The following is a 25,146-nucleotide window of genomic DNA, read 5'->3' on the forward strand; positions in this document are numbered from 1 at the left end:
CTCAAGGAGGTGTTTTAATTCATCTTCTAAAACAGTTATTTTTATTGTGTTTTAACTGATACAAGAGTATAGAAAATGCTATCAAAAGTGTTTGGGTATGAAACAGAGCTTGAGGTGAGAGAAATGAGAGAGTGGATAGCACCAGCAGAACCCATATCATCATCCTTACACATTGTGGGGCAGGGTAAGGCCTCTACATTCAGCGTGGGAGTCCCAGCTCTCAAAATCTTATTTGTTAGATGCAGTGTAAAGAAAATCCTGCTGCTTAAAAAGATGGGTAAATGTTCATATTACCATGCTGGATAGTCTGGCATAGCCTCAATGCCATGGAAGCTTCCACCATGTAACTTCCAATGTATCGAAGGCCTGTCTTTCAGCTCTGCCTCTCTCTTGTCAGTCCGAGGCCCCCTCCGTTTCCTAATGCACCTTAGTCCACCCCTACAGCAGCCACTGCTATTCCAGTCTATGGTCCCCACATAGCTGTCAGGAGATAGCACATTCTAAGCAGCCAAACCCACCATCCTCTCACTGACTTCCCACAGCTTCTTGGCAACAGCATCGTCACGGGCCGGGGGCCTGGGATCTTGTACCCGGCAGTCCACAAAGTACCGTCCACTGAACATCTCAATCCCCTCCTGTGTGGCACAGTAGATCGAGGTCTGGGCTCCGTCAATAGGGTCTCGGAAGAAGAGCCAGGAGATTGGAACAAAGAATGGCGACAGCCAGATCGGAATGTAGCGGAATAGTTCAGTGTTAACAACCCCTGGAAGCAAAAGAAAGCAGCAGCTGCAGTTAGACTGGAGTGTACAGGAAACATCCCTCATCTGGGAGCAGGGTGTCTTACTCAGGAGGCATAAAGGACAATGGCGCCAGTGAAGATGGATAGAGAGAAGGCAAAAACTACGTGAGATGCATGCAGACACACTGGGTTTGGTTCTTAGTACATTTCACTGAGAACCATCCACAGACCTTTGGTCTGACCCAGTATGGCCATTCTTACGTTCTCTTAGCACTCACTTGGCAGGAACTTGACCGCAAAGAGGGGTTATGGATATGGACAGTTCAAAGAAAGTGACTTGCAAAGTAGGGTGTTGAATGGTTTCTGATCTGTACCTCATGCTTCCTCCAAATACCAGTTCCTGCATGCTCAACACCCATTTTCTGGCCTCCCTCCCACCCAAATTCCAACCGGTGCTGGAGAGGTAGGAAAGAGAATTTAATTGCAGGCAGGGCAAGCTGCAGAATTAGGGGTCACGGCCTTGGGAGTAAAGAGTAACTTTGGTTCATTAGAAAGCTGCCTCTCTTATTAAGATTGCTGACCAGTCCTCCTTGACTGGGTGGGAGGCTCAGTATGAAAGGGAAGAGCCGCAGGAGTCCGGGAGCTTGAGTACCCCTCTTTGGGGAGTTCTGAAATTAACCTACATCAGAGATTATTGTCCTTAGTAGCCAGTTTGGATGTCCTGAGGCAGGTCTCAAACAGGACTGGATTGAACTTCCCTTCTTGAGTGGCGAGGCTCTGATCTATAGCCCCCAGGAACTTGGGTGGGATTTGGAAGGTGCATCCCTAGAGAAAGGCTGGACCCACACTCACCTGGGTGAACAGCATAGCAGGTTACATCAGTTCCTTCCAGTTTGTTGGCCAGCTCTCGGGCATACAAGATGTTGGCCAGTTTGCTGGTGCAGTAAGCCTGGAAGTTCTGCAGTATCCCTTCCACCGGCTTATGGAGGTTCTCAAAGTCTATCTTCCCCGACCGATGTGCACTGGAGGCCACAATCACCACGCGGCTCGGTGCACTGAGCTTCAGCCGCTCTAAGAGGAGGTGAGTCAGAAGGAAGTGACCAAGGTGGTTGACCTGAAAGACCAGGTTAAAGCCATCTTTCTTCCTGCCACCTGCTCCAATCCCTGTAGAAAAAATAAGCTCCAATATACAGCAGTGATCTCTGGTCCAGGACTTTCTCTGCCTGACAGGGTCCTGCAAACCAAAACCAGTCTACAGGGTGTTATTCCCTGCCTCAGAGTCATCAACCCATCATCAGCATCCAAGGATTTCCCCCAGATCCTCCTCAGCACAGCCTCAGGGCCTGAGCTACCTACCCCTGCCCCACCCAGAGCTGGGTGACAGACTCGGTAATGAGATTCCCACCTGCGTTGTTGATCAGGATGTCGAGACGAGGCTCGGATCTCAGGAAAGTCTCTGCAAATGCTCGCACCGAGTCCAGGCTGGCCAGGTCCAGACTCATGAAGAGAACCTCATTGTTCCCGCTCTCCTGGAGAAAGAGGGGGGAGGCACTCAGTGTAGGCCACAGTGGTGCACAGGGGCTCCGGCCCAGTGACAGCGACGGGGAAGGTGGTACCCCGTTTCCACCTTGAAGCACGAGGCAAACTGCAAACAGGAACTAGCAGAGGGAGCTGCTTTCCCTTCAGAGCACCCAGCCCCAGAGCGTGCGTGTGCGGTTTTTTTTGCAGGCTCCACAGTGGTTACTGTTTGGTACCATGCAGCCAGGCCACATTGAGGCACCTGAGCAGGATGGAGAAAGGCCTCACCAGGTGTTAAATTGGCAGTTGGGCAGGTAAACAGGAATTCAGGCATACCTGGGGCAGTCAGAGAATCCAGCCTGGGAGATGCGGTCATCTTGGTTAGCTCCCTGCCTATGGAAATGGGGCCCACCATGCCCGTGGAATGTGCACAAACCCCTTGCCAGCTTTCTCTGTAGGCAAGTACCTCTGCAGCCCTCCACTCCCCACCCACTGCTGGCATCTGTGCCCCTCGCCTCACTGGGGAGCAGCAGAGCCTTTACATGCTGCTCCCTCTCCTATCTGTCATGGCACCTGAACCCTTCCCCAAGCTGGTACCGCTGCCCTCTGCACCTCCCTGGGTCTGCCCCATCCTGAGCCTCAGTGGACCCTCGCTTTCTCAAAGTTCGGCAGTGTCCCGTGACGGGCACAGGACGGGGCAGACCTGCCCTATTGCAGTGACTGCTCATCCCTGGGGCTCAGACTGCATCCATCTGAGCAAGAGAAAAGGAGCACAGAGCCCGCACCCGCCTGATGTCATAGACGGCCGCTTCTCCTCTCGCTCTGCTGCGACAGGCCAGGATGACGCGAGCTCTTCTCCGGGCCAGATCCAGGGCTGTCATCTTCCCAATCCCAGTGTTTCCCCCTGGAAAAGCAGAACAAGGAGCTGGGCCCAAGGAGGAGACCAAGAGCAGCCCAGCTCTGTGGTGTGGTAGCACTGCGTTCCCTCTCAAAGCAATTCATAGAGCCTGCCTGAAATGCAGCCGCCTCTGGGGCGGAATGGTGTCTAGCCTCTGTTTGCCAGAAGCTGGGAATGGGCGATGGGATGGATCACCTGGCGATTCCCTGTTCTGTTCATTCCCTCTGGGGTACCTGGCACTGGCCCCTGTTGGAAGACAGGATACTGGGCTAGATGGGCCTTTGCTCTGACCCAGTAGGGCCATTCTTATGAGGAGTGCGCAGCCAGCACACAATCCCCTGCACAACAAACCCGGGGAAGAGAACTTTGCCGAGGACACCAGGGTCCAAACCTCCTCTCACTGAAATTGCCTGGGGAGCTTTGTTTTTTGAAAGTCACATTTAGAGGATCCAGATGCAGTGTTCTGTGCAGAACTGCTACCGAGAAATCCTTTTTCTTACTAGGAATAGACTGTGGAACGCCTTGCCACAGCCAAGGAGGGACTGGCTGTTTCTATGGTTATCGTGCATATCCAAAATTAGACTAGTCAATACTAGAAAAGGGTTTGGGGAGGGAAAGAGCAACTCAGCACCCAGCCAAGTTCAAACTCTTACAGGCTAGGAGACTTCACTAGGGGACAGGTTATCCCGTAACCCTGCTGTGGGGCTGCCTGCCCATTCGTCTCACATATCCAGCCCTGGCCACTGGACTGAAGGTGGACCCCAGCTGATTCCAATCTGTCTCAACTAGCGGAGTCAAGTCTGCTGGGATCCCAACCCTTGACCGCAGGCGCCTTGGTAGCGCCAGCCAGATGCATTGAGCTCACATCTGTGGCATACAGGGAGAAGGCAGAGCTGGGCCGGGCACCCATGCCCCTGGATGCTCTGCCAACAGGAGAGAACATGCTGCGTGAGAATCAGAGTCCTGGCCCTGGAGTGGGGGGGGTGTTCCCACTTTGAAGAGAGACGATCTACCAGAGCCCAGGTAGCGCCCCCACTGCCCCTGGAGGCACCTGTCCCCTCTCCCGCTCACCTGTGATCACCACCGTCTTCCCTCGGAGGCTGGTTTGGGCCCTACACTTGGCCCCTTTGATGCAGTTGTAATAGAGGAGGGCATAGAGGCCCAGGAGCAGCCCAAGCACTAGCAGCACTGTTGCCATGGCTTCCCAGGGCGCAGCTACTGGGGTGAGCAGCAGTTTTCCCTTGGCTGCAGCCAATTCACAGACGCCTCCAGCTGCAAGATTCGTGTTTCAGGCCGAGCTGCCCTCCTCGGCGGGCCGGGGACTGAGCCAGAACCCGCAGCAAGGGAAGGACCAGGACAAAGGGCACTTGCTTCACATTGCAGGAAAGCTCCCCTGGGCTGGTCTCTGCATGCAACAGAGCTATGGCAAGCCTCCTGGGCCAAACTCTGCCTGTTCACGCCCAGGATGTGCATGGTGCTCAGGCTGGCTGGGCCTGGGCCCTCTGCCTTATAACGGGAGCCTGGCTGTAGTTCAGTCAATCTGCTGGCAACACTGCCACCTGCAGATCCATTGCCTGCAAGACACTCGTTCGGCTTTGGACAAGGAGCTAGAGCCAGACGGGACATTTCTGATCCATGTTTTTTGTCCAAAAAAGCCAAGGTGTCAAAACTGAAACTGCTTGCAGGAAAGCAATGGGGGTTTCCATTCATCCCCCGCTTCAAACAAACGGTGACAGAAGTGTCAGTCCTCAAAAACATCCTGTTTCGGCATTTTCTAAACAAAAACGTTCCAGGTTTTGGTTTAAATGACTTAATAGATGGAAGAGACAAGGTGGGTGAGGTGGTATCTTTTATTAGACCAACTTCTGTTGGTGAGCCGCACAAGCTTACATAGAGCTCTGTGTAAGCTCGAGAGCCGGTCTCTTGCACCAACAGAAGCTGGTCCAATAAAAGATATCACCTCGCCCACCTTGCCTCTCTAATATCCTGGGACTGACAAGGCTGCAACACTATTGCTACATACACGAATTTACAATTAAAAGGTTAGATAAAGAAACATTTTGATTGGCCCTGTCCAAAAGCAGTTTCAGATTTTCAGTATGCAGAATTTTTCGAGATTGAAGTTTTGTCCTGATTTGAGATGGAAAATTGTTTTGAAATCTCAAATTTCCCCCCAGACAGGACAACCGTTCCCCAGCTTACCAAGGACGGTGTGTTTGTTTTCTTCAGCAACCCATGACTGCAGTGGGCATGGTGGAGGCTCAGCACCTTTGAAAAACTGATTATTGGCACCTCTGCAGCAGCCCTTTAACAAACATGAACGGGTTCATGCTCCCAGCTGGCTTAGGGGCAGGGCCATTAGCTGTAGTGTCACTATTCCCCAATTACAGGTGCACAGACAGGTTTCAACAGGCTTAGAACCACCACTCACGTTCTGAACTGTAGGTTTATTTCATGGTTTTCTATCAGAGAGATGCTGATTACAGTCTGGTACCATCTCTGCTAGAGAACTAGGACCCCAGCTGTGGGACAAAAATGCAATATGAAAGAACTAAAGTAGCAGAGCAGGCACGGGGGGGAGGGGGAGGGGCTTTAAACGATTAGTTATCTAGCCCCATAGACGTGCATTTCACTTTACAGACCTAGGAACACAAAGTCCCAGCCCTCTATTCTCTGTATCCAAGACCCCAAAATTGTCCCCCAGCCCTTCCTAACAGTCATTTGGACGAACACCTCCTATTCCCAATCATGCAGACCATGGCCACACAATAGCTCTGTGGCAGTGACAGGACACACTCACGTGTAAGGTCTCCTGTGTGTGTAGGCACCGCTTGCCGGCAATGGAATGACACTAGAATCACGCCCCCGGCAAACACTGGACTAGAGAAAACAGCTCAACTGCACCACTGGGCAGTACAAGCAGAGGGGGGTGAGCCCACAGAGGGGAGGAGGAGTGTTTGCCTTCGGTTCCTGCATGCTGGGCTAGCAGAAGCCAGGAGCAGCACGGAAGGGGTGCAAGCCAGTTCCAGGGGGGTTGTGGCCAGCCTCTAATGATTTTAAGTGGGACAAATGGGGGCGGTAAAGGACAGAGGGCAGAAAATGCTGCTTCAGGGGGTCATTTGGACAGGTAGAAGGGGTGCATCCCATGGGTGTATATGCCAACCTCCCTCAGGAACATTCACCAGCTCCAGGAGAAGTTCCTCTGCTGGAGGCCTGTTTGGCTGAAATGGGGTTTGCCAAGCACTGAGATCAGCGGCTGGAGGGTACCAGAGCAAAGCATTACAGTATTAGCATTTACTTTACCACTCACCCCTGCCCCAGGTTATGGCTGAAGATGATTAAACAAACCCTCATCTCCCAGTACCAGAGGCTAAATTCATGCAGGGCTTTAAAACACTTTGCGCCCCAGGACTACAAGAAACCCGAAGCCAACGCATTAAAGGCTGCTGCCAAAATACCAGAACTCACTCAACACAGGGGTATGTTCCCAACGGCTAGTGATTAGCCAATCCAATCCGTCACAGGAGGTGAGCACAGATGTAGCCCTGAGCTACAAGTGAAGTCATGGCCCAGGAGCCTTCTCACTGGAGAACGCTCCCTTCACACCAGGCCTCACAACCTGCCCAAGGAGGAAAGTTCCCTGTCTGGAGAGGGCGAGAAGCTATCTGAGCCCCAAACTGCAGGTGGGAGGGAAAAAAGAAGGGTGCAAGTGTGGTTCTCGCTCTGTTTTCAATAGTATTATGAGAGTTTATTAATACAGACTTAATGCCATTGGAACAGATCGCAAATCCTTCCGTCTTTGTACAAAAAGAGTTAGTATTTCCAGCTCAGAACATAGAGTATAAAACAGTAAAAATACAGCCGAGCGCGGCTCTAGGGCAGGAGAGCCGGGAGTGAAGGGGAAAGCTCCCGAATGGGAGCAGCTCCCGCCCTGTAATAGCTACAAACCTTGAGTGCCAACAGCGCGGGTCGCTGTGCCGCACGCCGCCCTAAGAACATACCCTGTCTGGGGGGGAGGGGATGCACACCGCCAGGGCATGGCACTGATGTGGTCAAGTACAAAGGGGAGCCACAGGGGCCATCACAGATACACCCTGTATTCAAACCTTCCATTCTTCAGGAGCTCACTTTGTCCCCAGACACCCCAATCCTGGAGGCCTGGGGCAGAGCAGGTGGAGAGGAGCAGACCAGGGCTGTTCCGGGGCCCAGCCTGGAAGCCCTTCTCATAGAGGTTGGGTTTTGCCATGCGATGCTCTTGTAGATCCTTGCTTGTGTGTACAGAGTCAGGACAGACAGTCGAAAGCAGGAGGTGACGTATTTTGTTTTTTATATACAGAATACAGGAAAGTTTCTGTAAAGTCTAAAACATTACAATGACTATGTACATCGGAACTAGCTGTTCTGGAGGGCGGGGAGGTGGCAGAGAACAAAAAAGACAAACAGGTTTACGACAAACGATTTGCTACAATAGACAGTTTGAGGCAACGTCATACCACATGTAGCACTGTACACAGCTTTAAAACATTGAAAATGCCATCACGGATGTATTTACACAGAGTCCAATACTTTTCCTTCTTTGAAATAAAATAGGATGGACACCAGGAAAAGAACTCACTTCTCATTGCCCATAATACACAGTAGCTACTTGTAGTGCAACCATAGCAGGGAGGGTGGGGTAAAATAAGTGGGGGGAGGATAGCACTTCTTTACATTAAATAAAACAATGATATTGTATAGATTTGCTGTATGAAAACTGTATTTTTCTCTTTTAATATAAAACTATTGTCACTGGCACAAAATAGAACAAGTTTTTGATTATTTTACAACTGCATGGGACCGATCTGTCAGAGAGAGTCCAAGTCAGCCAGCACCCGCCCCTCCCCCTCCTCGCTCTGACACGTCCTCCTCTTGCTGCAGCTTTCCTTTTAAAATGAAATGTATAGTACAAATATATGTGCAAATGCCCCTAAAACTTGAGCAAAAGAAGAAAATAATTAAAAAAGTGAAACGTTCTTCATTTCATGCAAACGGCGCGTGAACAGTTTCTGGGCCGACAGAAAATCCCAACTTGGTTTGTACATTTTTGCATTGCAGGAGTCTAAGGACAGGGCTTTTCTTCCCCCACGGCTCTGCCTCAGCTCCTAGGGAACGGAGTTGGACCGCAGCACGGGCACCTGGTGGGGTTTCAGAGAGAGCTTTTCCTCCAAGTCCATCTCTTGTACTAAGGCAGCGTCCCCTTTGGGCTGTTTGGTTGCAAAGTCAGTGATGCTGAAGACAAACTGCAGGCAGCCCAGTTTGATGTAACTGCCGTGGTGGAGCAGGGCTGTTCCTTCCCACCCCGCTCCGCTGCCCCCTATTAAACTAGAGCTGCTGGCTTTGCAATTGCAGGGTTTCCGGCGTTGCCCTTGTGCCTGGGAATTCATCACGACTGCTTCTTCGTGCGGCTCCTCGTCCTCTTTTCTGCCTTTGTGGCATTCTGGAAAAGAAACGCAAATGAGAAACAGGCTGCAGCAAGTGTCCCATCCAGAGAGCATCACTCAAGCGCAGCAGCTTGTTTCTATACAACATGAAGTGCTGCAGTCACATGATCACCAGCCACTTCAGAGTGCAGCCAGCCCCTGGGTCAGTGCTGCAGAGAGCTGTACGTAGGCCCAGATGTGGGAAGTGCACGCGGTCAGGTGGGCAGAGGTGGAGAATGATGCTTAGAGTGTAGCCCCCCCACAGGACCATTTGCTTCCAGGTCAGAGGCTGTGTTCCCTGTAAGCTGCGCGCTTGGGTGGCCACACAGGAGAGATTCAAATGTCACCCAGCTGATTAGAGAGCACAGCTGGCAGAATGTGTTCAGGTGCCCTCCCCCCACATTGCTCTGTCCTGAAGCTGCTCCCGGGACCCTCCTGGTGGCTGTGCAGAGCTGGGGAGTGGAGGGGGAGAGAGGTGGAGGGTGCTGTTAGGGTGTCCTCCTCCTCCTGTACCCCATCTCCGCAGAGCAGGGCAGAGGGGACAGCTTAGCTCAGGAGGACTGGGAGCTGCTGTGGTCTGAATGGGGAGTGGTGGAGTGCCTTTCTTAAAGAGACAGTGCACAGTTTGAGATTTCCCCAGCAGCCAGCTCACACAGTCTCTCTCTCTCTCTCGCGCACACACCCCTCCTCCCCACGTACCCCCTCTCTGCAGAGCGGGGGAGGGGAGACAACAGGGCTCAGAGTCAGTCAGGACAGAGCAGGAGAGCTTTCAGTGAGTGTCTTAAAGAGAGCACACAGCTTTCCCCATCAGCCAGCGCGCGCGTACGTACACACATGTACACACACACACACACACACACACACACACAGAGTTATTACTACTTGGTACTTCCTGCAGTGCACGTATAGTCTCTAATTGTATTCTTTCTAAGTGTGTTATTTTAGTGTTCTGACTGGTCTGTGCATTTCATAATTTTTATTTCTCTTACACTTAAATTTAATTCTTTGAGTAGTGAGTTCTAAAACGCCTAACCTGTCCTGGCTGGAGGAATTATCCCTATGGTAACTTTTTTTTAAAAAATTATATATTAATTAATTATATATATATATATATATATATATTAATTATAGATAGATTTTTTTGTTTCTACTGGTGGCACACATCTGCACACCCCTTGGTGCACATACCAAAATTTATTCTGTACATGGATGAAAAAAATTAGAGGGAACATTGGTCAGAGGCAAATCTACGGAGCAAGTCTATGGAGACCACGATTCCAGCTCAGAACTGATGGCTTTCAGGAGAGGCCCTTAAGTCAGAATTAACTCTAATTAGAGGAAGCAGGAATTTGCAGTTCAAAGCACTCGCTGCCCAAGCAGCTGGGCTCAGAGAGGAGAGTTATACTGTGTGTGCTGAGCAAGTCTGGGCTTTGGTGAGACCCCTTCCTTCTGCACTCAGTCCTTCAGCACAAACTGGAGTTTCCACTCCCCCCACTGCTGGCTCCTCTGGCAGCACGAGGGCAGGGCCCGGCCCCTCCCTGTCGGGAACACGTTCCTCCAAGACTTACTGATCACACTCTGCACTTTGGCAACAATGCTGCTGGGAGGAATGGGCGTGGTCTTCTCAGAGAAGTCACATGAATACAGAACATTGTCCACAGTCGTCCCATGCTCACTGTAGTTCAACAGCTCGTAATGTTTTGTATTCTAGGAAGGAAGAGACACTTAACATGTAACCCAGGCAACACTGAATGGGACAGAAAGCCCAAAGACCCCATTCTGTACTGCGTTCCTGCTTCCCATCAGTGCACTGCTCAGACGGAGGGACCTACCGAGCTAAACAGGCCGTTTCAGGCAGTGGCAAGTCAGACTTCATGGAATCTGGCTGCATGCATGTTACCCAGAATGCTCTGCATGCATGTTACCCAGAATGCTCTGCATGCTGATCTTGCACAGAATGCAGAACGAGCAAATGAAAACTGCTCACACAATTATGGCTCATCAACCCTCTGAAAGAGATTCATATAGTTGGGAACATGCTTTACTGCACAGGACCCAATTCCCCACCTGCTAATTCTCTGACAGACCCTCACACATTAGCCACTGTGTGCTGCTCACCACACTGCCAAGGGGTCTGACCAGAAAGGAGCATCTGCTAGTGAACACTTCGTTCCCAAACCACGGAGCACATTCACTGTGCTGGAGAAACAGCAGGCCTCAGCCCTCCCTGCACAGGGGGTCATCAGCACAGCTGTGAGCACTAACGCCAGTCACAAGGCACTGCCCCAGAGATTAAACACGCTGCCTCCAGTGTGTCTAGAGACACTCAGGTATGAGTGAGTCCCTGACCCCAGCAGAGTACCCAGCCCGACAGCGGGGGGAAGAAGAGTGACATGACACGAGAAGGAAGCCATGCGGACTGATCAGATCTTGTCAGGGTGGGGTAGGATCAAGTTATGAAATTGCTATTACATTAAAAGTACAATGTTTTGTTAGCTAGGTTTTAGTCCATGTAATGTGGGCTAACAGGGATAGCTCAGTCATTGTCAACAGGGAATTATCCACCCCTCGGGTGTTTCTGGTGCGCTCCTGCAAGGATCTGCTCTTGGCCCAACATTATTCTGTCACTTTAGCAATGGTCTGGAAGAAAAGGTCCACAGATGATGAAATCGGTGTAGTAGTAAATAATGACCGGGACGTGTCAAATCTAGAGCGCAAGGCAGGCTCATCTGAACAGGGGGTGTGACACAGCCAAAGACAAAGTCCTACATCTGGGGACAGAGAACACAGGCCTCATGTAGAGGACAGGGAACGATTTCGGAACACAGTGACTCTGAAGAGGACTTGGCTGAACATGCGCTCCCAGTGTGACCCGGTGGCTAAGAGGGCTCAAGGGATTCTTGGATGTGGAAGCACAGACGTATACAGAGGAGTAGGGAGGTGTTCCCACTGTATATGGCAATAGCGAGACCACTATTGGCCTAGTGTGTCCAGTTCTGGTGTCCACGCTTCAAAAATGATGTTGACACTGAAAACAGATTAAGGACGTGCAGAGACTCAGACCAGAGTTTGCCCCGAGGGAACTTGTCAGCAGAACTCTGTCTCAGGAAGAGGGTTACCAGTAAATGCTGACCCCACCTTAACTCTTATACAAGCCTGGCTCTCACTCTGCAGCCCACAAAGGAGCTCCACGCAGCTGCCTTCATCTCCAACTCTGAGCAAGTGGCAAAGCAAAGGCCCAGGCACTCACCTCATCGTAGAATATGCAGGCATGTTTGCCAGACACATAGTTACAGTGACCGTAGCTTGTAAGGCACACATCCATGTCAGCTCCTGCAACGGACAGGAAGACAAAATACGGGCTCAAGTCAATTGAATTCAGAAAAGCTGGCCCAGGCAGCACAGAGCGAGAGAATTAAATGTCAGGGGGCTTGGTGAACAGTGCTGAGATAAGCCACAGAACAAAGTTTCTGCAGGGAAACTTCCCCCCTGTAAGATTAAGCAGGGGAAGGTGGAAAACCATTTCAGCATTATTGTGCCCTTCCAGTGTGCTAGGGGCTCCAGGCTGAGGCAAGAGTGGTAAATGCCCAAAAAGATCATTAATCTCCCTTCTTAGCAGTTACCAGTTAGAAACCGACTCTGGGAGCCTAGGAAAGTTGTGACTTTTTAATGGCAAATCTCAGACTGTGTGGTATCAAGAGTTAATACTCCCACCCTAAAACAATGGCTATCAAATCTGGGCTACAGGCACCTAACCATGCCAGTCACATGGTGTCCTGCCATCGAAGTGAGCTTTCTTGCACATGTTGCCTGATAATACACAAGAGGAACAGAATGCCAAAATCCCAGGATAAAATGACTGGCCCCAACATGGCATTCTCCAAAGAGCTGCATTCACTTCTACTGGGGTGACTTTAGTGCATTATGGCTTGGATTGTCTAGGTGCAAACAAAATAAAAGCTGAACAAACAAATGGAAAGTGATTTTTTCATTGTGATTGTGCAAGGAGACGGCACTGACCTGTCCCGATGTAGAGGGTTCTGTAGCACATGTTCACTGCACTTCCTGTGCCCATCAGGGGATAGAACACTGCCCGGGCTTGCACTTCCTTTCTTTGCACTGGAAGACAAAAGGGAGATCTGAACACTACGGAATATATTGCCTACAGTAATATCAAGTTACTGGGTTTAAGTATTCCCCCTGCTGGGCTGTTTGGGGCTCACGCATCATTTTTAAAAGGAAACTATCAACTTGAAATCTGGACAAAATCAGAAATAGTTTCAGCTCTTACCCCCGACCAATTGTTGTGGTTTTACAGTCACATCTTTCTACTCCCCCACTGCTATGTGAAAGACCCGCACAAACCACGTGACTATACAGGGGAAATGACACTGGGCACAGACAAAAGGAAACCAACTGGGAAGAGACTATTTCTCCTCTCTCATCTCTTCCAGTTCCAGGACAGTGAAGTGTTAAAGCCCACGTCTTCTGAATTGTTGTCCTCCAGTTCCTTTAAGATGGTGCCCCTTTAAACTGAATTTGGAGCTAGCGAAAGCTGCCAAGTCGACAGCTCTAGAGACAGAGCTGCTAGTTAGCCCCTGAGAAAAGCACAGGCAGATGCAGAACAAGCTTTTCCACGGATCAATTTCAAATTCCTACAGCTGGAAGGGCGGGGGCGGATTCCCTCTTCAACTAGTTTAATCTTAGTTGAGTCTCCACAGCACAGTCAATCCTGGACCCTCCTCCTACCGAGGCTGCCGACAAAGAACCAGCGGTTACATGGACACAGAGCTCACATCCCAATTGCACCTGGAACAGGCAGACCACCATCTTGTTTCATATAAGGGTCACTCACCTAGCAGTCCAATGGCAACCTGGTCTAGGTTTGAATGGCTCCGTACCTGGACCTAAACCCCCCATGTCCTCTTCCTGTCCATGCAAACACACATGCAGCCTAACCTAACTCCCCCCCACATGCATCTCCAGGACAGTTTCACATCAAGAACAGATGTGAAACGGACGAAGCATGCAGATTACAAACTGAGTAAAGAGCGTCAAACAACAAACATTTAGAATCGGTGTCTGGAATTCACCACTGCTGTCAAGAACACTCTCCGTGGGATTATGTGGAGCCTTCAGCATGGAACATGCCAAAAAGCTCCACTGTTCCCAACACGTCATTTCTACATTTGGCTGCTCTGCTTAGTACAGATCAGCCAGCGGGGCTTGTCTCAGAAGTTTTGTCTCAAGTGTGCCATCAACAAACAAAATAAAACTCAAAATTAGCACAGGGGGAAGTTTGATGGGTCAAAAAGACAAAGCAGGTAGGGAACACAGCCATGGATCTCCCCTAGGATAGTCTGTGCCAATGATCTGAGATTCAGTTCTACAAGTGTCTGCTGGCCACATTATTTAATCCCAGTGCTAGCCCTGTGCAGTCCCACAGCTGCCTCTAGCTCCAGAAGTGTTAGAAGACAGACACAGTTGCTGATAGACATTCAGAATCTGTGCTGCAATGCCACAGCCTGAAATGACCAGGTGAGCTGAGACAAGGACAAATCAAGTTTGTGATACAGCCAATGGGGCACTACCACAGATCTCACCTCTGTCCCTCTTGTACCCCCCCCCCCCCCCCCGTAGGCCTAGACCAACTGAGAGCAGGACACTGCTCCCACAGGACAACTCTTCTTTACTTCTGAAGGTAAATGGACACGGTTCAGGGAATTGATACTTCTTCCTAACAGCGGACTAGGAAGCTGCATGCCTGACACAGCTCTAAGGATCAGTGACATTAATGACCATAGCAAGGAAAGCAGAACCCTGACCTCAGGCCCTGACAGATTTTATAAGTGAAGGAGGTAACCGTTTCCAACTATTTAGTGTTAGAACATATCTGCAATTTTAGCTCTGCGGTTCCCAATTTGGATTGAAGAAATCCATGGATTTTAAAATGTAACACCCTCACTGTATGCCCCCGTTTTTGCAGTTCACGTTTAGGTTTCTCTTTCAAGCCCACAAACCAGTTTTCTCCAGCTCCAAAAAGAAGGCAGCAGGATTTCAAACACACTTGTTCATTTGCTTCCCAGATCCCCGAGCCTCTTGCAAACATGCCAGAGAAGGCAGCTGGGCCTTTCCCTTCCTTGCTAGCTCAGACTGGTGCACCTTGGCGTAACACCACAGTACCAGAACCAGAACATCCATGGCTGCAAGTTGCTGTGATGCAGCAGGGGGAGAGCAAGCTCCTTTTCCTACCACGTTTGCCAAAAGCTCAACAAGGGGAAGTGGAGGAACATTTCTGATCGAAGAGTATCCGGAGAGGAGGGGCAAGAGGAGGGAAGGAGAGGAAATGGGGTCTCCCAAATACCAGAAAAGAGAGAATCTCTCTGGATGACAGTCTGATGGCATGGTCTGCTGAGAAAAACCACAGCTCAATGCAAAGTGCCTATTCTAGGGCTGCTCTTACCTTCAATGTGATTTGCCAAAGGAGACGACTGATGGGAACTGACACTGCTCACTACAGATTGAACTTTGGAAGGAAAGAGCTGCTGTATTCTCTGCAAGGCCAGAAACTTGATTAGCTTCTCATCCAGCATATTTATCTCAATCTCTGTTAATAAATAAAAAGCAATTAGTAAATTATTCCCGGAGAGGGCGTCATTTGATCTGCTGTGGGCTTAACTGTCCTGCTCCTAAATTTTGCCATTTGCTTCTGTAAGCAGCAACTCTGTCAGGAAAAACTCTGCAGCCTCAGTAGTCTAAAGTGCAGGTGCTCTATTACTTTCTAAATACATTCTCTTTCCTAGCAGCATGTCTGGACAGCAAGACTTGTCCTCTTGGAGAGCTGCAGTCTAGACAGGAAAGGGACATTTGCGTTTTTCTGGCTAGGAAAAAGCTGAAGACTCTACAGGTGGGCAGAGACACAGAAAGGCCATGTGTATTTCAGGCTCTTTTGGGCAGCAGGGATGGGGCGTGCTTCTTGTGAGACTCAAATTTACAACCCGGTTGGAAAAAAGCTTGACTAGGTCTATCCCAGAGATAAATGACAACTCCTTAGGTGCAGTATACTCTCATTTTCAGGGTCACAGTCTTTCATGGCAGGTTCAACTTAAAATTGTTCATAAAGAGGGGGAATTCGGACAGATCTGTTTTGAGATTTACTTTTTACACAAATAGAGATCACTGTTGCCGATACTGACCAGCAAGGACGACAGTTACTCAGGCCCTGCAAAGATCTGCATTGGGCTTGTGAACAAGTTAGTTCACCTCCTGCAAGAGCCGTCGCAATGTCAATGTCACTGGTAAAAGAGCGAGCAAAGGAAGCAGAGCCATGCTGGCTAGTGCGAGTCCCGTTGCAAACACAGGAGGCCAAGACAAACAGCCAGGGTTTTGCCAAAGGAAAGAGGGTCAAAATGGCAGTGCAAGAAAGGCTGTAGAGAAGGATCACGAGCAACAGACGGAGAATGAAGTTGAGAACTGTACAGCAGTCCTCTGGATTCTCAGTAAGTCACCCTGAGGAGAGTCCAGATTTCCTGCTATCCCACTGACAAAAGGAGAGGAAGATGTACCAGTCTCTGGGACAAAGGCAGAAAACGTAGCTGTAGAAAGATGTAACTGAAGGCAAACCTATAACAATACTGCAGCCCAAAGAATACGCAATTGCTAGCCTCCGAAAAGGTGAGGGAAGTGTCCTTGGATCACAGCTAAAATCATGACATGGCCGAGCTGGTGATCTGTAGCACATGAATTCCACCGAGCAACAGGTCTGGACACCAACATTCTGGACAGACACCCCCAAAGCTTACGAGGGTAAACACTCCAAGTACCAAGGTGTGAAAGTGAATAAGACCCACGATTTTGACAGGGATGGGGCACTCCCTTGTTCACCCAGGGTAATACATATCCACACCCCAGCCCCCTTTACCGAAGTCACTCTCCCCTTTAGCAGCGTATTTAAGGAAAGGAACATTTCCCTCTCGGCTAGTATACACAGCCACTCTGGACCGAGATAAAGAATCAGAGACTACTCACCGCTGTTGCCATCCATTAATGCTTTCACAGAGCTGGTGAGGTCCAACATAGCTGCAGAGTTTGAAGTGAAAGATGAGGGGACAGTTAAAGAGCTTCCTATGGATACGGTGCTGGGACTGACCTTACCATCTAGAGAGACGGGGAGAGAAGAGAAGTGTCAAGATGCACAGTCACCTCTGAGCTACTGATGAGCCCTCAACTCATACTTCTGATTTACAAACTGCACAGAATGGCTCGTTTTGCTAGTAGCCATGCTTTGAAAAGAGAAGTAACTCTTTTCACAACCAGTAATCCACGCCTCCTGAAAAGGGCTCTGAATAGCACCACACCTTTTCCCAGAGCAGTTCTAGCTGGCAGAACTGAGTTCCATTTCCATGGGCTCCTGCACCTCTACCATATGCTGAAGGGAAGTCACGTTATCCTGGAAGTACGACCTGTGGAGCAGAGCTGTAAGGTGTTTGGGGGACAGCCTGAAACCCAAATCTCACTGGACCCAGAGGGGAGAAATCTTGGGAGCAGTTTTTCTGTGTTGGGTTTTATACATTTGCAGAATTTTGGATAAGAAACGTTTTGTTAACCAGAAACAAAATGAATGTTTCTGTAACTTGTTTTGGAGATCTGCTACTGCCAACACAAGTGCCATATGTACTGTGGAAGTCTGAAAGCTCTTTCCTGGGTGGTGAGAATGTAACAGAGAAGCAATGTGCATACACGTGACTTTAGCTCATTCACAAACTGCAATCCTACTGCTTAAAATAGTGTGACATTTGTGAAATGTCTGCTTCAGAACTACATAGCAGTGAAGGAAATTACGCTCCCATGCCTTAGATACCCAAATCCCCTGCCTCCCCCGATAATCTATTTAGAATTAGATGAGAAATACTAACGGCGTTTAAAAGGGATATTACTTTTTCCTTACCTAGATTCCCATAACCTTCCGTTACTAGAACCAAGAATTAAAATCTAATTTATTTTTCACTTCCAATGTCAGTTTCTCTTTAGTTTAGGCTCGTTCACTTGTTCTCTAACACAATGCAGCATGAGTTGAATAGCAAATACTGGAGGGGAAACCTACATTTCACCAACACTTGTTATCATAGGATTTTTTAAATTTTACAGAAGTTCTCTTGGAAGCTGAGTGGGGTTTTGGTTTGCATTTTATAAAATCTAAAGTTTGGGCCCAAACTGACCTGACAGCATCCCTTTAAGAAGCATTTTCAGGATTATCCATGCTTTGCCAGACTCTTAGAAGCTTGAACATAATGTTTCCCCTAATCAATATGGTCCCTTTTCCACTTGGTAAAATTTCCCTCCTCCCCATCCCCGTACTTCCAGCTGAAGCAACAGCCAAGCCAGCAGCTGTGTGTTTGCTTTCTCCTTTGTGCACCAGTGTGGTTGAGATGGTCAGCAGCCATGGGCATAGATTTTACATTAATGCTGCTTCAGAGGAAAATCTGTCAGTCACTCATACCAGAGATTTTTAAGATAATACTCAAGCCAGCTAAGCGCTCGCTCTCCCCACTGTGTGTACTGTTTGGATGCTCACTAGCTCCAAAAAAATAATTCATTTATTTTTAAGTGCCCTGAAAGCACTTTAACAAACCAAACTTATGTGGGTATCTCTCAATCACTTCCCTGCTGCTACGGAGGGCTCAGCCACTGGTGCACCTCAGCCCCTCCTATTCTCTGTCTGGGGCTGTAATACTTGGCTCTCATTTCGGTTGCTGGGTTTAGTGTGCAGGTGCTGGGTGGCTTGTGACACCGAGAAGGTCAGACTAGATGATCCGGTGGTCCTTCTGGCCTTAAACTTGGACTCTGAACTCAACCCTCCCCACAGAGCTGTACTGGGAACACCGCCACCTCTACAATTTGCATTGTGACTGTTACATGTCCTTAATGGCCTCTTTGCAGTTGCACATGGCTTTTTGAATCTTTATGTTGAACAATGGCCTTTTCTGGGCTTAAACGAATGTGAAGGTGTTGGTTTATTTGTTCTGAAGCTTGAGGAAAATCGATTCAGCTGTTTCTCTGTACAAGAAAATATCCCAATCAATTATAAAAAATTGCAAGTTTTCTGAACAGCTTTACCATTCAAAAAGAAGATTCACTATTTGCATTGCCATAATGCGTCTGAATATCTTTGAATTATTTTTTTATGTTATCTGGTCCTAAGGAATCCATTTTAGTACGTTTGTCAGCATCCACAGTATTGTACATTTCTTTTTCAGTTAGCAGCACAGACATTACTGGTGCAATTCGGGGTGGAGGCTGTTAACCACACAGCTCACTGAACAGCATGTATTATGCCAGCAAACTTTCACTATTAGTGTTGTAAACTTTATATTTGATATAAACCTAGTGTTAAACAGAACTGTCCTATGAGTAACTTTCATGATTTGGGTATACATCCAGAAGGACAAAGTTACAAGACACTAAACATATCGAAGGTTGTGCAAAAAGCAGACAGAAGACTATTGTAATTCATAAGAACCAGGGTGGAGCTGAGGTTGTACATGAAATCTTAACTGTGGCATTTCCTAACCCTTGGGATTTGGGGTTTTTTTTGTATACAGTCTTTGCAAACAAACGAACAGGGTCACACATTATGATCTTCACAGCCTTGAGTGCCTGCTTCCACCAGGACATTAAAGCAGAGATTTGAAGTAATCCATTTGGAAACTCCAGCAATCTTCTTAAAGCAAATGTACTGTTACAGTTGTCAAAATAGCAACTGTGACAGCAACACAGCAACTGAACAGTTTAAATGACAGTACGTTTCCGGAATTTCCAGTTCCTTCTGAACCCCTGATGGATCAACAGTTTCAGAAAGCAGCACAGTGCTCCCCCTCTTTAGAGACGCATTCAACTCGCAACATCTAGCACAGGGCCCAATTGCTGTTTCAGGACCTGTGGGCAACCCTAACCCTAACTCTTTCCATGGTGCCAGGCCTGCGGCAAGCCTCGCTTCTTGCAGTTACTATACTTCATGCTCTGAAAGAAAGATTTTTAAATACTCATTTCCCAACTGGAAGGCCCAGATCTCCCCATCAGATGCTCACCTGAAGGTGGTGCTGGTGAACAGAATCTGTGTGTGGATCCGATGGCAGAGATCCCATCTCCCGTTGCCTGTGGAGGAGTAAGAGCCCTTGTGGCAGTCAAAGGGGAACCAATTGATCGCAATTCTGCTGTCAGCGGGGGGCCTATCTGCGTCTGGACATTCTTTCTTTGCAAAGTGCTGGTGGTCTCTAGGCTGGAACAAGAGCTTGGTATGGAAGCAGGCATACTTGTGACTGGCACAGAACCCCTTTGTGCACAAGAAACAGGTCCTGCTATGTTCTCCGTCTTCACAACAGTTCCAACTGTGTGATTCAGAAGTCCACAAGCTGCTGGAGGGGTGAGAGGCCTAGCCCACGTTTGCCGATGAGACAGCCCAGGTATTGCATTACCTGGGCCAATTAGCCTCTGAGAATCAGTCAAATGTGCCGAAGGTTCAGAGGAAACACCATACAAATGAGGACCATTTACTTTAACTTCAGAGGCTGTTGGCCCATTAGAAGTCCCGCAAGAAGATACTTTCTTTGACTTATCCATACAAGAGCTGCAATTGACATCTTCCTGTGGTAAAGACTGCTGGGATTGAGAAGAGCTCAAGGAATTCTGGGTGGTAATCCCTGAGGTGCACGACACAGAATAAAGGGAAGGTGTGAGTGCCTTGTCAGCTGCCTGGTAAGGGTTGGTGATTGAGCCGTCTGCCACAATAACAGGCTTAATATCAGCCTTCTCTGTCTGTTCAGAGTCCCAAAGCGAAGGCATCTGCTTAGCAGATAAATGTCTCAAAATGCTGCACTGGAGCGCAACAACACTACAGAGCCACTGAAAACAGAAAGAAAACGTAGGTAAGTGTCACAGGCTGGTCACTCACGCAGCATGCCCGCTTCAGCCACCCAAACAAGCAGGACACTTTACCCGGCATCGCTCTGCCTGCTCCTGAAAAGGCAGTTCACCACCACAGCAAAACAACTTAATATAGGTATATTATGGAGTCATGGTAGCTGTTCTGATACAAATGCAATACAAATCAGGTGGTTACGAGCACTATACCTCTGTCATAGGACTTACAGTTATTCCATAAGATATATCAATCACGTTGGTACTCAAGAGAAACATTTTGCCCAAATCCAAGCTAGTTACAGTGAGAGTCTGCCTTAGGCCCAAAATTCCACCTCCATCTTGCTACAAGATTCAAACAGACACACTACTTACTGGTCTTTCTATAAAATGGGTTTCTCTCAATCTGGAGTGCATCCAGCCAAATGACTCTGTAGAGAAAGCTGGAGCAGACTGCAGAAATACTTTGGCTTCCTGTACAGAAGCTTTTTTAGGGACAGAGCAGAGAACCTATTTAAACAATGAGGACTGGGGGAGGATTCCTTCAAGGCTTCCAAAGGCAGCGTGCTGACATGACCAGCTTGGAAGGCACTTTCTGAACAAGTATGGGTATTGGCCTAACGCATGTCACCATGCATCCTTCGCTTCCAGAACAGAATGGAGTCCCTACATTAGACACACATACACAGAGGCAGCAATTGCCTTCCAGTGAAGTTTACCCCACCTCACACTGTGGGACCAGCTCATCTTGTCAGTCTTGTAACAGACGACAGAGTGGCTTACAGCGTAGACCGCTATTTGCAAGGGGATTTGCGGCTTACAATACTGTAACCCAGCAAGAGAACTCATAGGAGGTATAACATTTAGATTTGACATTAAAAATATGCCCATACAAAGCTTCCGAGTGTCCTCACGTTAGTCTTACAAAAGCCACCCAGCAACATGAATGTTAACATACAAGTTCGTTAACGCCACCAGCCTTACACAACCAAATGGAGAAAGCAATTTCCCTCTGCCAGATGACAATAAATAAATACATAAATAATATATGGATATATACCCATCTCACAGAACTGGAAGGGACCTCGAAAGGTCATTGAGTCCAGCCCCCTGCCTTTACTAGCAGGACCAAGTACTGATTTTTGCCCCAGATCCCTAGGTGGCCCCCTCAAGGATTGAACTCTCATCCCTGGGTTTAGCAGGCCAATGCTCAAACCACTGAGCTGTCCCTCCCCCCAATCGGCCTGCTAAATCCAGGGTTGTGAGTTCAATCCTTGAGGGGGCCACTAAGGGATCTGGGGCAAAATCAGTACTTGGTCCTGCTAGTGAAGGCTGGGGGCTGGACTCGATGACCCTTCAGGGTCCCTTCCAGTTCTAGGAGATAGGTATATCTCCATATATTTTAATTTAATGACAAAAAATTTAAACACTCAAATCACACCAAGCATTATACCCTCATCACTCTCCCCCAGACTCTGTCAGAAACAGCCTTCTCTCTGTGCGTAGGAGGTGGGACGATGAGAGGAACTTGCATGATATAGGTATCCACCATCAGCTGACGAGCTGTAGGTCACAGACACCAGTCTGGGGACTATGGACTTGAACGTTGGTACTCTGACCATCCAGTAGCTATACTAAGGAGGGTTGGCTGGAGCTGGGAGACATTTCCCCCAGCTTGTCGGTAGGGGGCTGGGATTTGGAGAGTGGAAAGGTGCCAGCAGCAGAACAAAAGAACCTGGTGGTGGTGGTGGGGCAAAGACTGTACCCTAGGAGTGTGCCTAGAGGTGCTGAGATAAGAACACTGCATGGGCTCCATTCAGACTTGAGGCTTAACACACAATCCAGCAGCTGGATCCCCTCACAGCTGTCTGGGGAGTGGACAAAAGGAAGCGTTCAACGAGAGCTGTGACAGGTCATGGGAGGAGAGAGAAGAAACAGTCACCACTGCACATATGTTCTAGACTTGCTATTCAGAAAGATACTTTGATCATATCTAACTGAAATGCACAGCAAAGAGAAGCTATAGAGCCAAAACATTTGCCATCGTTTACCTCTTGTTGTTCTGACTGGCTGGCTAAGTGCTCAGAATTCAAAAGGTGCTTCTGTGAGGATTCCTCAGGGACCCCATTACAGATGAGCTCACCATCCCGAATTGCTGCAGGTGCAAGTAAGGGGGGTGGAAACCGGTATTGAGATTTTATCGCATCAGGAACCTGAATTGTCAGGAGGGAAGAGGAGACATTAGATAATTACAGGTGCGTTCCATTAAACTATAGTCATTCTTAACAAGTATTATCCAAATTTACTACTGGCCGATGGTTTCCAGGCCAAAGAAACCAGAGATTGTGCCAACACCAGTCAGCACTGTGGCAGAGTAGAATACGAAAGGGAGACATCAGAAGATAGGAAAGTTTCAGGGCTATGTGCAGACTTGGTTTAAGTTGACACAACTCTGCTGAAGTCAATGGAATTTCCCCATGCTTATACCAGATCTGGACTTGAGCCTTTAGTGTATTGGTTGTAGCATGAATGCATCCATTCAAACAAAATAAAAAGAGTGGGGGAAATACATTTATTTAGAATCAAATGCCCATTATATTGAGTTATTCTTCCTCATTTAGATTGGGTGAGGTATTTTGATGACAAATTAGAACACGTGAAGCAGCACTGGTTCTTCTGACTTCAGCACCTGCTACAGAAGAAGTTCCTCCATATCTCTACTCTGCTTTAGAAGTTAGCCACCTCAAACACTGCAGAAGAAAACCGAAGCCTGGATCCCATGCTTGGCAGGTTAAAGAACTTTTCAGTTTCTCTAAATTAGTACATGACAAAAAGCAATGCTTTCAACTGTGGGGCTCTGAGCCACACATTCAGTAGGATACCCTCTGCCCTGGCAGCTTTGAGTCCATTAATCCTTCATCCATCCCCCATAGGCAGATAAGTATCTAGTCTTAGCCTGGAGGTTCTAGTAAAGATTCCCTCCCATTTTGTTCTATCTTCCCAACTTGTTTCAAAAGTGTATTTACATTTACTACTCAAAGGAGTTTAATTTAGAAACCTTACTAACTTTAAATTTTAGACCTGCTGTGATTGCAGAAAAATATTTACAAATTCTAGAGCACATAAAAACAGGATGGTTTGCATGGTGTATGCTTGCTTTCGTCTCATATACAAATAAGTAATATAGGGAGCTCTTAGTAACTTAAAAACCTTCCAATTTTGAAGCATGAGTGCCACTCACTAGAAAGGCAACAGCATTTCTTAAAGTTGCATTTGAAAGATGTGTAGTTGCCACCAAGTGGCAAAACTGTGTAATGCTACTTCATTGGTAGGCTGGATAGCTAAATGTAGCTACTGGAAAGCAGCAGTACTCCACTCCCAAGTTTGAGATCAGGTGCTATCGTCACTTCTTCCTAGCCCTGCTAGGGACACACCAAAGACTAGAGACTTGATAATCCATCACACTGGGGCATGCCTGTTACGTGCCTTTTTATTATGCTAAAACATGTAAGCAAGGTTCTCCAGAACATTTCCTGTTTTCACTTACCTTCAAACCTCTTCTCTTCACTGACTGAACAACTCTGCGGTTGGGAGGGTGTTTCTTGTGGATTCGGTTCAGGAAATCCACCTTGACAACATGCTGAGATATGGTGTCTTGGAACCGATCAAAAACCCGGCACCGATTGCTCAGGGTCATGTTCTTCTGGTTCAGCTGGAAGAGCAGATATAATACTGGCATAGTTAGGATGACCGATCCCAATACCTGTTCCAAACAAGAGCTGCCTCTTTCACAGTCAGTTAGTACCATCAGCTCAGCTTTAGTGCTCTATGTTTATGAATCAAAAAATATAAAGTTGTTTCTGCTAGAGGGTACAACTCTATAAAGTCGAAAGATAAAATCTTTCAGTGGCCCAATAAGTTAATGTCTGCTTGTGTAATCTCACAAGCAGTCGATCTCCTGATACATGTATTTAGATACCAGCCATCAGTATAATGAATATTTGACTATAAAATAGTCCCCACCAACTTGAAGCAGAGGGAACAGAGAGCTGATTCACACAAGGAACTCCTTATTCAGAAAAGGGTAGGGTTTTTGGGGGATATAGTTCTAGACTTTGGTATGAAGAAGCTGAGAGCTACAGAGAAATAACTTTCATCTACTGCTTTCCTTCTGTCTCAGAGGTTGTCAACTTGATCACATTTGTCTGAAAATCAAGCTTTTCAGAGTCACAAACACCAATTACTAAAGCAAAGAAAATTAGGAAAATCAATATTCTACTTGTTCAGTTTGTTTACTTTGTGTATAGTCAGTTTATTGCTTGTTGAAAACATCCTTAGAAATATCAATGCAGGAGCAATAAACTCTAAACGTTTGAGTTTTTTTTTAAATTAGTCCATTAATAAAATTGAATCTGACCACGTCCTTTTAACATCCATTTACTGTTATAAACTTACCACCACGTGTTCAATATGATTTGGACACATCCATCTGCCCAGGGGCATGGCAGTAAGAGGGGGCTCAAGACAATCCATGTGGAACAGGAGGGGGCAGTAATCACACTGAATAAGAGGTGCCACTCTGCAACTCCTGCAAAGAAACAGGGAAACAGCTGCTA

The 25,146-nt window shown here is 47.8% G+C and overlaps 2 protein-coding genes across 3 annotated transcripts in view; both read right to left on the bottom strand.

Annotated features, from left to right (window-relative positions):
- Positions 1-12: 12 nt before the first annotated feature.
- On the bottom strand, positions 13-4,681 carry DHRS13 (dehydrogenase/reductase 13). The gene is made up of 5 exons (XM_005298245.4): positions 4,227-4,681; positions 3,043-3,161; positions 2,145-2,268; positions 1,592-1,903; positions 13-763 (listed from the first exon to the last, which is right to left on the bottom strand). The coding sequence occupies exons 1-5, from the start codon at positions 4,351-4,353 to the stop codon at positions 501-503; spliced, it is 945 nt and encodes a 314-aa protein (XP_005298302.2). The 5' UTR covers positions 4,354-4,681; the 3' UTR covers positions 13-500.
- A 2,784-nt stretch (positions 4,682-7,465) lies between these two features.
- PHF12 (PHD finger protein 12) overlaps positions 7,466-25,146 on the bottom strand; it is a 45,676-nt gene continuing 27,995 nt past the window's right edge. Inside the window, exons 6-15 of one of the 2 annotated variants that reach the window (XM_065573182.1) lie at positions 24,986-25,118; positions 24,078-24,242; positions 22,582-22,743; positions 19,702-20,515; positions 16,643-16,771; positions 15,078-15,221; positions 12,635-12,733; positions 11,865-11,947; positions 10,183-10,321; positions 7,466-8,631 (exon numbers count right to left, since the gene is read on the bottom strand). In XM_065573182.1, coding sequence (XP_065429254.1) covers positions 8,297-8,631; positions 10,183-10,321; positions 11,865-11,947; positions 12,635-12,733; positions 15,078-15,221; positions 16,643-16,771; positions 19,702-20,515; positions 22,582-22,743; positions 24,078-24,242; positions 24,986-25,118 — 2,203 coding nt within the window. In that variant the 3' untranslated portion in view covers positions 7,466-8,296. The remainder of the gene's footprint in view (positions 8,632-10,182; positions 10,322-11,864; positions 11,948-12,634; positions 12,734-15,077; positions 15,222-16,642; positions 16,772-19,701; positions 20,516-22,581; positions 22,744-24,077; positions 24,243-24,985; positions 25,119-25,146) is intronic. The other variant, XM_065573183.1, reaches the window with a different exon arrangement.

This window comes from Chrysemys picta, chromosome 19 (assembly GCF_011386835.1).
Source record: "Chrysemys picta bellii isolate R12L10 chromosome 19, ASM1138683v2, whole genome shotgun sequence".
In the NCBI taxonomy this organism is placed as follows: Eukaryota; Metazoa; Chordata; order Testudines; family Emydidae; genus Chrysemys; species Chrysemys picta.

Coding starts and splice junctions, on each gene's coding strand:
- DHRS13 (XM_005298245.4), bottom strand. CDS start 4,353: ATGGCAACAGTGCTGCTAGTGCTTGGGCTGCTCCTGGGCCTCTATGCC. Junction 3,162..4,226: donor GAAGACGGTGGTGATCACAG/GTGAGCGGGAGA, acceptor CTGCTTTTCCAG/GGGGAAACACTGGGATTGGG. Junction 2,269..3,042: donor CCGTCTATGACATCAGGCGG/GTGCGGGCTCTG, acceptor CTCTTTCTCCAG/GAGAGCGGGAACAATGAGGT.